General features: G+C 39.0%; 1 protein-coding gene across 3 annotated transcripts in view; it reads right to left on the bottom strand.

Moving 5' to 3' along the window:
* The window catches only part of flt3 (fms related receptor tyrosine kinase 3), a 102,657-nt gene that overhangs the window by 42,479 nt on the left and 47,316 nt on the right, over window positions 1–12,862 (bottom strand). For all 3 annotated transcript variants that reach the window (XM_059964137.1, XM_059964138.1, XM_059964136.1), the window contains 4 exons: window positions 11,729–11,880; window positions 11,484–11,634; window positions 8,295–8,460; window positions 4,880–4,986 (listed from right to left, as the gene is read on the bottom strand). In XM_059964137.1, the coding sequence (XP_059820120.1) occupies window positions 4,880–4,986; window positions 8,295–8,460; window positions 11,484–11,634; window positions 11,729–11,880 (576 nt within the window). The remainder of the gene's footprint in view (window positions 1–4,879; window positions 4,987–8,294; window positions 8,461–11,483; window positions 11,635–11,728; window positions 11,881–12,862) is intronic.

Raw genomic sequence — 12,862 nt, 5'->3', positions numbered from 1 at the left:
CATGCTGTTGACTTTTTAAACTACTTGTTGAACCAGCCTGTCAACATTTTATGACACATACTTTAGAACATCTAGATCCTTCCTGACTTCATTTTCTTTCTATTTAGGCTATAATCTGGTTTTTTTTTATTCATCTTACAAAAGTGCATGACATGACACTTCCCCACATTTATCTCCATTGGACAGATTTTGGCCTATCCAAATTGTGTTGCAGAATCTCAATGTCCTCATCACAGTATGCCCTTCACTTATTTCTGGATCATCGGCAAACTTGCAAACTTTACAAAACACATATTTATTCCAGCTCTTTGTTTTCTACATTACAGTCAATTTGGATTGGCCAAAATCTGTCCAATGGAGGTTAATGTGGGGAAGTGTCCTGTCATATACTTTGGTAAGAGGAATCATGGGAGGTTTCGGGGGTGATAGATAGGATATATAAGACTTAGAACAGAATTAAGCCATTTGGCCCATCCAGTCTGCTCCGCCATTCAATCATGGCTGATCCTTATTTTTCCCCTCCTCAATCCCACTCCCTGGCCTTCTCCCCATAACCTTTGATGCAGTGGCCAATATATAGAGAGGTAGTTACACCCAAGGTCTAGGATGCAGGAAAATGGGTGACAGTCACAAGGGTGAAAGGGGTTAAAGTCAATGCAGACTACACCTGTAGCCTTCCCCCTGAACAACAACAATACCACTTTGGATAATATTGGGGGGTTATGACCTAGGAGAGGAGAGTCACAGTGGTCAGGTCTCTGGCACTGAGTCTGTGGCCCAGAAAGGAAGGGGTGAGAAGGGGCATGCTGTGATGATAGGGCATTTGTTAGTTAGGGTAAAAGAAAGGAAGTTCAGTGGACGAGATCAAGATTCCCAGATGGTACTTTGCCCCCCAGGTACCATGGTCTGGGACATCTTGAATCGAGTCCTCAGCATTCTTAAATGGGAGGGTAAGCAGCCATAGGCCATGGTCTAAAATGATACATGGAGCCAAAAAGATGAAGGAGATCTTAAATGCAATTTTTGCATCTGTATCAACTTAGGAGATGGACACAGAGTCTATAGAAGTGAGGCAAAGCAGCCATGAGTTCTTAGACCCGATACAGATTACAGAGGAGGAGGTGTTTGCTGTCTTGAGGCAAATCTGAATGGACAAATTCCCAGAGCCTGACAAAGTGCTCCCTTGGATCCTCAGGGAGGTAAGTGCAAAAATTACAGGGGCCCTAGCAGAGATATCTAATTCATTCTTAGTAACAGGTGAGGTACCAGAGGATTGAGGGTAACTAATGTTCGGCTGTGTAAGGAAGTCTCTAAGAATAAACCAGGAAATTATTAGGCAGTGAGCCTGACACCAGTAGTGGGACAGTTATTGGAAAGCATTCCAAGAGAACGGATATATGAGTATTTGGATAGGCAGTGACTGATAGAGATAGTCAGCATGGCTATGTGTGAGGTAAATCATGTCTAGCCAATCTTTTCGAGTTTTTCGAGGAAGTTTGCAGGAAAGTTGATGAAGGCAAGGCAGTGGATGTTGCCTCCATGGACTTCAGCAAGGTATTTGACCAGGTCCCGTATTGGAGGTTGGTCAATAAGGTTCTTTCACTTGACAGTCAAGATGTCATAGGTGATCATGGTCATTGACCATGATCGTATGTGGCAATTTTTTCTAAAGAAGTGGTTTCCTATTGTCTTCTTCTGGGCAGTGTCTTTACAAGACAGATGACCTCAGCCATTATCAATACTCTTCAGAGAGTGTCTGCCTGGTATCAGTGATCACATAACCAGGACTTACAATATGCGCCAACTGCTCATACAACCATCCACTGCCTGCTCCCATGGCTTCACATGACCCTGATCAGCAAGGTGCTACACCTCGGCCAAGTATAACCTGAATGTTAGTGCAAGGAAGGAGTGTCTTAAACTTTCTTTGACAGAATTGTATCTCCAGCCTGTCACCCAAGTCCATAATTCATTGAAAGTAATGTCACAGGTAGATTAGGTCATTAAGCAAGCTTTGGCATATTGGCCTTCATAGATCAAAGTATTGAGAACAGGCGTTGGGATGTTATATTATAGTTGTATAAGACATTGGTGAGGTCTAATGTGGACTACTGTGTGCAGTTTTGGTCACCCACCTACAGGAAAGATGTAAATTAGACTGAAAAACTACATAGAAAATTTACTATGGCGCTGCTGGGACTGGAGGACTAAGTATAAGGATAGATTCAATAGGTTTGAACTTTATTCCCTAGAACAAAGAAGATCAAAGGGAGATTTGATAGAGAAATACAAAATTATGTGGGGTATATACAGGATAAATTCATGCAGGCTTTTTCCACTGAGGTTAGGTGAGATTACAGCTAAAGGTTATGGGTTAAGGGTGAAAAGTGAAATGTTTAAGGGAAACATGGGGGGAAATCACTTCACTCAAAGGGTGATGAGAATGTGGAGCAAACTGCAAGCACAAGTAGTGGATGGGATTTAAATTTCAAATGTTTGGGAGAAATTTGGATAGGTACTTGGTTGGGAGGGGTATGGAGAGTAATGATCCAGGTGCAGGTCAAGGGGACTAGGCAGTTAAAATGGCTCAGCACAGATTGGATGGGCTGAAGGGCCTACTTCTGTGCTGTAATTTTCTATGACTCTATGACTCCTTGACTTCTCCCTGTACGTTGGCTCTCAATTTATGTAGCAGCTTTTAAAATGGCACCTTTCAAATGCCTTTTCAATAGCCTAAATAGACTACATCTACAGGTTCCCCTTTATCAACTTTCCCTGTCACATCCTGAAAGAATCTGAGCAAATTGGTCTAACACATTTTACCTTTCATAAAGCTGTCTTAATCATGTCTGATTTATTGATTTCCCCTAATTGATTGGTTATTCTCTCTTTGATTATTGACTCTATTGACTCTCATCTTCTGACAATAAATGTTAAATTAACTTGTCTATAGTTCCCTAACTTCTGTCTTCTTCTGTTTAAATATTGGAGTCACAATAGACGTTTTCCAACTTTTTAGTGCCCTCCTGAAATTTGAAGAGTTTTAGGAAGTTTGATCAATGGATCCACCATCTCTGCAGCCACTGGTGTAGGCCAACAGGACCCAGCAAGATTTTAACAAATTCTTCACTTTTATTTGAAATTAACCTACCCATTATCTTAGAGAAATGCAGTGTCCTCCGTTGGACGAGTGATCTAAAAAATTGATTTAACAAATCTGTCAGTTCTTCGTGTCATATGATTAATTCACCAGTCCTGTTCTCTTTTGAAATCCCATACATGTCTCAATTGCTTTCTTCCTTTTTATATATCTATAGAGATTCTTACTGTTTGTTTTGGTTATTCTATGCAGGTTTTCTCACAATATCAATCTTCTTCCTTCTGATGAACTTTCTGATCTTTCTCTCTGGAATCCTTAACCCTTCCCAGTCTTCTGGTCAACCACTAGCCCCTGCCATTTTGCATGGCCTACTTTTCAATTTAGCGTTATCCCTGCCCCTCTTTCTCACTTTTTCTAATTAGGATAAATACCTGCTGAGTGTCATGGACCAGCTGTTTGAGTATGTGCCACTGTTCATATACAGACCTGTCTCTTATTTATTTTCTTGTTCCACCCGAGACAACTTCACCTTCATACCAATATAATTGCCAACTCTTGTTAAAAACCTGAGTGTAATAGGGCATCACATCATAGGAATAGGCCCTTTCAACCATTAAGCATCCACCACCCCCAGTGGGACGTTTACACTGATCTATTCTCCTCACAGTCTCTTCAGCTACCACCACCCCACCCAGGAGTCTACCAACTCACCTACACACTAAGGGTAATTTACTGTGTCAAAACGGCCTACCAATCCACTTGTCTTTGGGGTATGGGAGGAAACCAGAACACCCACATGAAACCCATATGGTCACAGTGAGATTTTGCAAACAATACAGAAATAGTTCCTTTTGACAGGATTGAGCTTATGAATTTGCTGCTGTCAGGTAAGGTCTCGACTAGCTATGCCACTGTGGTGTAGCCTAGCTTATCTAACCCTTCCTCACAGGACAATCAACTGAAGTAAGGAGATCAATACTGTACACAGTATTCCAGATGTGACCTCAGCAATTTGCTATAGAATTGAAACATTACATTCCTACTTCCCGGGACATTTCCTCATTCCATTGTCATCATCAGGGAGGAGGTACAGGAGCCTGAAGACAAAGTACTCAATATCTTAAGAACAGCTTCTTCCCCTCCGTTTCTAAGTGAACATTGAATCAACCCAAGAACACTACCTCACTATTTTTGCTCTCTTTTTGATCTACATATTTAATTAATTTTAATGTATTTTTCTTATTGAAATATATAGTTTTTTTTTAATGTATTGTTGCTGCAAAACAACAAAGTTCATGATATACATCTATGATATTAAACCAGATTCTGATTTTGATTCTGAACAATGACCTTCTCTTAACAAAAAAAAATCTACATTTTATATTTCATCTAGTGCTTTGGGTGATCACAAAGGTTGTTTGAAATATCAAATTATTGTTTCATCTTGTCAGCTTACAAATAAAATTTATGCATTTGGCTCTGTAGGTTTTTGTTTGTAGTTCCTTATCACAACTTCTGCCATATCGAGTGGCATTTTTTGCCGTTTCTGTTGCACTTAACTGTTCTTACAAGACCGAGTTGCCAGCTCAGGCTGCATTTTTACTGTTTCTGTAGCATTTGACGGTTCTTACAAAGCTGAGTTGCCAGCTCGATGCTCAAACCATCTCAGATGGAAAGCATGCAAGGAGCCGGCCAGATTCGATCTTAAGTCCATTTGCCTCAAATTCTGAGGCGGATGCCACAACACCACAGGCCAGCATTTCTGTAGTTTTAACTTACTCTTTATATATAAGGTAAAAGATGTCTGAAATTCTGCTTCCTCATTTTCGGCAAATAATTCATAGATTCCAGGTTTATGTCCATGATCACAAAATCTTGCAGAAAAGCTAGGAAATCATGAAAAAGAAGAAAATGAAAATATTGTGCAATGTATGAGCAACAGATTCGAAGCAGAAAAAATCTAAAAATTAAAAAGTTTAAAATAAATTAGAAATTTAGAGCTGTACAAAGTCAATTCATACATCGTATTATTATACCATTATAGATCTTCATTTGTGCTAATATTCTCTAACCTATGAAATCAATCAATCTATGGCTACATCTCTATTAAAACTATTGTACAATAGGAGATTGACAACAAAGTCCGATGTGATTCAATCCCGAAATTCATTGCAAACTCTACTTCTTTCCCTAATGGTGCAAAGAGCATTTTTGTCCATTAATATGGTGTGATTGATAAGTTTGTGGCCTAAGGTAGAAGGAGTCAATTTTAGAAGACTTAGCCCATTTATTTTTCAACATAATCCCCTCCTACGTTTACACACTTAGTCCAGCAGTCGTGGTGCATACAGATCTTGGACCTCCAGAAAGTGTCCACAGCAGGGGTGATTGATAAGTTTGTGGCCTAAGGTAGAAGGAGATGAGTTATAAAGCTTTCATTACATGCACATGCAGTTCAACACTTCGAGCGATTATGCAGAAAGTTTGAAGTTAATAACTCATCGGGGTGATTGATAAGTTTGTGGCCTAAAGTAGGAGATGAGTTATTAACTTCAAACTTTCTGCATCATCACTCAAAGAGTTGACCTGCATGTGCACGTAACAAGATCTGTTTAACTCATCTCCTTCTACCTTAGGCCACAAACTTTTCAATCACCCCTGCTGTGGACACTTTCTGGAGGTCCAAGATCCGTATGCACCACGACAGCTGGACTAAGTGTGTAAATGTAGGAGGGGATTATGTTGAAAAATAAATGGGCTAAGTCTTCTAAAATTGACTCCTTCTACCTTAGGCCACAACTTATAAATCACCCATCTGTGGACACTGTCTGGAGGTCCAAGATCCGTATGCTCCACGACCGCTGGACTAACTGTGTAAATGTAGGAGGGGACTATGTTGAAAAATAAATGTGTTAGGTTTTCTAAAATTGACTCCTTCTACCTTAGGCCACGAACTTATCAATCACCCCTCATAGGTCAGTATGCTACAACACATTTAGCACTCTCTGCCAGTAAGGGTACCTATAATACTGCAGCAAAAGTTTAAATTTTATTCTTAGAAGCAGTTATTGCACATAAGATGTGCAATAGATTTCTCTGTATGCTAATAATAACATTAAAATTATCAAACATTTGGACACTTTGGGGAATGTTAAATAGCAGAAACCAGCTGCTTTCAGTTAGTTTCCCAGTGTGCTGTTGGTGATTCCACACAGTAGCACTGATCCATTGTGAGGAACATTCAGGGGATGCATACTGAAATGTATGGCACACATTTTTTGGCCTGTCAAATGAAATGCACTAAGAGTTCATCTTAATGTATCTTGCACGATGTTGTGCAGAATGAAGGCACCATTGCCTTTCCCCTGACGGCATTAAGTTCTTCTACTCAAGCCACAGTTGAGGTGATGGATCCATGGAAGCACAAACCAAGGCCATACAGATGGGTAGAGGCAGGTACATTAAGAGACTCATAGATAAGTGCATGGATAGAAGAAAAATGGAGGGCTATGTGGTAGGGAAGGTTAAAAGATCAGCATAACATTGTGGGCCAAAGGGCCTCATTGTGCTGTACTGTTCTGCATTCTATGTTCTAATAATAAATAGCTACGGTCAAATCTTCAATATAAGTATAAACACGAACAACGTATTCTAAAGTTAAGAATAGATTGTGTGTAGGACTTGCCGCAGCTGAGTTTTGTGGGTAGAACATTTCCTTCAGGGCAGGAAATACGAAGTCCTTATCTGGCCAGGCAGAAAATTGGACTCTGGCCCACCTAGAAATGGTCTAGCAAAGCACTGAGTTGCCAATATGTTCAAACAGCTAACAAACTGAATGACATAGCATGCTCCATAATCAACATCGCCTCACCAATTTATTTGAGGCAGGTGCCTCTGTCCATGATATGTTAATTTTATATCTAATATCTGTTCATCCTCTACTTGGTTGACAACACAAGTGTACTAAATGAAACACACTCAGAGCAGTTCTGGGAGATCAAAATCAAGTGTCAATTAAAATTAGCAGAAACAGATGCACAATCTACTTTCATGTGGATCAGCACATCCCTCACTCTGCCATTACTCTTAAAGCAAGGGATTAACTATGGTTCAATGAGAAATGAAGACAGGAGCATACTGTGCATACCTAACAATACCAGACTAGGTATATGCTAAACAAAAATAAGTGCGAGTTTCACCAGAACATCTCACTTGACATCTTAACAGAGCATTAGTCCACACTAATGAATTGAATTCTAAAGGTAAGATGAAAGTGGCTGTCTTTGGCATGACGTCAAGGAGCCTTAGTAAGGTAGGTGATGCACCATCAATAACTCTGAGGCGTGGGTTAAGGTAGGCTTTTAATGACTGGAAGAAAGCACAAGCAGCAAGTGACCATCACACAACATCCTGGAGACTGAGGAAGGGTCTGTGGCTCCAATCGCCTTTATACCGGGGTGTGTGGGAGAAGCCACAGTCTGTGGGAGGAGTCAGTGGGGGGTGGGGGGGGGGGATGTCCAGACAGGTGTATGTAGTTCACCACAGTAGGCACCAAAGGGAAAACACCTCATTGGCTGAAGCCATAAGTTAAATCAGGGAAGATGGCTGCTGTGGGTGATTTGTACCAGACCCAGGACATCTCTGCAAGAGTTTCGCATTATCCCTTCAGATGCATAAACATCCACAGTTGTTTCATCAGCATGATTTTTCTTTCAACAAGTGGGGAGGTTTGCAGATGACTATATGATGTTGAATTCTGTTTCAGCAAATGAAGCAGTTCATGCCAGCATGCACTAAGGCATCAATGTTCAGGCACAAACTGTTAAGTGGCAAGCAAAATTCACACCACTAAAGTGCAAAGCAATAGTCATTAACAATAAGAAAACCCAGCACCTACCCTTGACATTCAATGGTATACTGTCACTATGCTCCCCATAATCAATATTCCAGAGGTGAGTTGAAAGCGGCTGTTGATTAAGAGTAATTCTGGCATGAAAAAGCAGTATCTAGATGGTTCAGAAGCAGAGGATAGAAGCTGCAAATGATGGAGGCAGCTAGCATTTAAAAGTCAGTTGCACAACTTGAATTACGACCTGCTTTAACACAGAATACTTAAAGACAATATGTATGGTGATAAATATTCTAGAAAACATCAATTTTCTCTACACCGTCCAGCAAATTCTAAAAACTGTACCTGTTTCCAAATAAATTTGTAGGTTCACATGGGAAGACTGTTTTGGAAAAATACCACTGGCATCTTATAAGTGGAAATGCATTAAGTTTGGCTTCAAAGCAGAAGTCTTCATCTTTACCAATACTATAAACTTCATTTACAGTTGATGAATTTATAAAGCCTTCCGCTGCGAAAAGAACAGGTGACATATTTATTGCTTTATCACACCTTATTTTTTGAAGCCTCCACATATATTAACACATAAAAATGGAAATAAAATGTAATCACATACTGTTAATATCAGTAACGTATAGTATATTAAATAATAAAAACATAGTTACAGTACAATTTAGAAGAAAATATGCATCCTCTGACTTTCCTTTTCTAATGAAACCATTCCTGTGCTTCAGTTGAGCAAGTGCTCTAATTTGGATAGTCCACATGCAAACATAAAACAAGAGGAAGTTACTTGGCATTGTCCTTCCTCAAAATACTTGTTTTATTTTGGCTCACTGATAGCATCCCATAATACCATTTAAAATGTTTAATAGTTCAAACTGTCCTATCAGATATTTATATTATTATAAACACCTAAATGTAATTTGTTAAAAGTTTATATATATAGCTTTTCCACATTTTAATAGTATTAAAGTATGAAAGGGGCTCTCTCTGGCAACTTTGCAGGCAAATTGTTTTATTAGAGTCCTAAAATTATACTGCCGAAGTTCTTTCACTCTTCTGGTTCTGTGGCCACGGTAAATGAGTGGTGCCATAGCTGGTTATCAAATATATTATGAAATGTGTTATGAAACATGAAATCAGTACAGACATTTATAATTAAAATACAATAATACAAAACTACCATAACTAAAATAAAAATAAAGCATGTGTAACTAAGGTGATGAGACAAACTTATGGAATAATAAAAAGGAGGCAATAACATTGGAAACTGTGAATGTGGCAGATGATCTGATTGTTGTAAGTTGGTGAGAAGTTGAATGGTGGTATACGATGTGGCCCAATTGCACTGATTAGATCTAATTGTAGATGGTAGGAGATCCACTGGCTGTAGAACCACTCATTGACAGTGGAGAAGATGGCAGTCAATGGGGTTAGAAAATGGTGATTTTCAATTCAGGAATGAAACAGGGTATCAGATATTGACAAGTGGGCGAGCGAGGTTACTTTAGGGCAGTGTAACAGTATGCTTTCTTGCTCCTCAAGAGTGACTAATTTTCTCACTGCACAGACTTTGCCTTTAATATCTTTGTTCAGGTATTAGCTGTTGTTAAAAATAGAATAATGCAATCAGTGTCATTACAACATAATACTACTTTCCACAAATCAGCTTGTCACCTGCTTTTTATTTTGCTTACATTAAAACCAGAAGAGGGTAGCCTTGAGGCAAATGTGTTTCCTGTTCCAGACGTTTTGCATTGCAACGTCTCTTATGGCCTCTGTCACACTATTTCCATGTAAGATAGTGAAACATTCGGACACAGTGGCCAACCAAAGGTGTCAATGTCTTTTTTTAAGATGTAACTTTTATGATCACTAGACCCTGCTGAGCTATAGAATATCTTTCACTTGTTTCTGCCCACTTCATGCCTATTCTCTCCAAACACATCTCATCTCTGCAAACCACCCCTAGTTCATCTAATACTCTAGTGATCAAACTATTGACTTTAAAATAGAAAGGTAAAGTATTTTATATGGTGAGAAACTGAAAGGCCTTGGTATTTGGAAGGAGTTAGGTGTCCTCTTATATGAACTGGTGCAAGTAAATATCCAGATTCAGCAAGCAAACGGTGGGGGGGGGGCAAAATTACATTGGTTCATAGAGGAGGGATGTCATACTTGAATTATTGAGAGATCTGATGAAACCAAGGTTATTAAATTCAGTATTAAATCCAAATTCAATCACTTTCTCTCTCTGCATCAGAATTGCCTGTTTCTGCTTAAAGAGTTATCTGCTATTAATCCATCAAATACTACTCATGCTTTTAGCAACCCTGACCTTGCTCAACCTCAAACATTCTGTTTATTCTATCTATTCTATAGTGACTACTTGAAAACAAACTGAAAGTCGCTGAGAAGCTAAATGAGGGAGTATTGCATTGTATGACGCACTTCCAACTAACCAAATTCCAAGTTGAAAAGCGCATTTAATCCTTTATTACAAACCAACAATTAAAATCATTCAACTCTTCTGTAATTCATGTGAAAAAAGATGAGTAAGATGAGCATAATTGGATCAAATTCAAACAAAGATGAGCAGTTAAAGACAAGCGTAATTGGAATGAAGGTTAAATGAAGACAAGCCAGTCAACAAAAGGTATACGCTCCCTACTCACCCCATCTCTATGCTGCCAAGCAGGTGAACAAGTAAATAAATATTCACTTATTTCTACTGCCACCCAAACCCCATAATAAGTTACCTTAACCCAGAGAGAGGATGCATAACACAAATACAGACAATAAATAAATACATAGAAGCAACATATTTCTTCCCCACCTGCTTTGTAAATTATTTTTTTCACTTTTCCAGAAACATAAATTTCAAGTTAGTGTTATACTTCTGTTCCCGAAGGGCTTTTGATCTAAAACATTAACCACTTCAGCTTCTGCAGATGCTGCCTGACTTGCTGAGTATTTCCTGCGCTTTCTACTTCAAAAATCTAACATCTGTATTCATTTTTCTTCATTTCACAGAGTCAGAACAAGCTGGAAATAATCCCTTCAGTTTATAAACGATTTTTGACTATTTGACTCTATGACAGAGGCTTACAGATTTCTGGAAATTAACCGAATCAAGTGATGTGTAAAACATCATTCATGACCAAACTAAGCAGCCAGGTAGACAAGAAGGGCTGAATAGACTACTCCTGTTTCTGTCACTTATGTTCTTATGCCCAATTATTTGCTTCTCTGCTATTAAAACACTTATCAACACCTCTATTATATATTTGAACCATCCTTCTTTCCAAACATACTTTAAATCCAACCTCTTTGTCAAAGATTTTGACATCTGTCCTGAAAGGTATTTTGATCACACAGTATATTTATCAAATTTTGTTTGATAACCCTCCTGCTAAGCACTTTGGGTTACTTGATTGCATTGGAGATGCTTGCTGCTGTTATTAAAATTTAGCCCATTGTATCACTTCACAATTCCAAATATTCTAGTGCTCAGCTATGAAATAAACTTACCAAATACCATTAAGTTGATTGTCTTGCTTGGATGCTGTGTAGAAGAACATGTATATGATCCACTGTCTTTCAAGCTTACTGAGTTAATAAACACGAATTCTTGTCTTCTGTATCCATCTCTTCGAGATAATGCATTTTGTTCCTTCAAGACCTGTATCAGTATTGAAATAATAACAATGCTGAAGTTTATTGAATAAAACTTAATACACACTAAGGAAATGCACTATTTCAAGTAGGCGTCATACCTCTGTTGTATTTCCTGCTTTTGTGTCATTTTTCCAGAATATTTTGAATTTGTAATTGCGATATAAAGCTCTACATTCTATCAGAAATGGGTCTCCAACTTTCAAGTAAACATACGTGACTGAACTTCTGTTATCTGCTGTGGTATTAAGATCTACAATTCAAACACAGAAAGTTTACTATAGGCAGTGATGTAACAAGTGATGTAACTGAATTTAAAACTGCATACACAATTCACAAAGAGGATACCCACCCACTCCTCCTCTTCCTTCCATCTGCCATTCTCCTCTCCCCCAATGGTTCCATTCTATCTACCAATGTGCACCTTTTTTACTTATCAGAGTTCAGTATTGGTAGCCCTTTGTGTTCCAGCTTATCCTCCTTTAGCAGTTGACAAATTGCCTTTGTTTTTTACCCCTCTTTTGGCCTGCTGCTAATATCTCCCAGTTCCACCCATCTCTCCCCTCCCCCAACCCGGAGTGATCCTTCCTCACTGCACCAATCACCTCAGGCTCCTGCCTCACCACTCTCCCTCTCCACTTTAAACTGGCCACCACTCCTTTTCAGTCAATTTTAGTGCAAAGTGATCTAGTTCATCTACATGGCTTAGAAATATGTTATTTCCTGCAGTTGTTTCCACTGACATTGTCAGGTTCAAAAAGTTTCATCTCAGATATGAAAATACATTGCTGTTAGCTGCCAACAAAGTGGCACCATCTAGAACAATCTGCACATTTTTATGATGTGAAAACAAACAAGAAGCATCAAAAAGAAACCTGCAACAAACGGCACTGAAGATTAGGATTGAAACAAGGCTGTGACAAATGTGAGTCAGCTGCTCCACCAGCCGCACCATCGTGTACTGCCCCTTTGTAAGGATCGTTTGTTTCGGTGTGCCAATTGGTTTTATTGAACGTCCTCTGGTTGTGTACTTAGTAATACAACTAATGAAATTGTCCAAACTGTGTTGGGAATTGCTGTTCAGAAAAGAAGGAATATGCTTGTCCTCTCAGAGACAGAAGGAGGGTAACCTCAAGAGGGGAAGCAGTATTGTCTTAAGAGGCAGAAGTGGGGGGTAGTCTCAGAAAAGAGAAGTGGGGGCAGAAAGGGAAGTGATTATGATTTTAGAGAGGGAA

The sequence above is a fragment of the Hypanus sabinus genome, chromosome 3 (genome assembly GCF_030144855.1).
Source record: "Hypanus sabinus isolate sHypSab1 chromosome 3, sHypSab1.hap1, whole genome shotgun sequence".
Taxonomy (NCBI): domain Eukaryota; kingdom Metazoa; phylum Chordata; class Chondrichthyes; order Myliobatiformes; family Dasyatidae; genus Hypanus; species Hypanus sabinus.
This window is presented reverse-complemented; position numbering and strand designations above follow the sequence as displayed.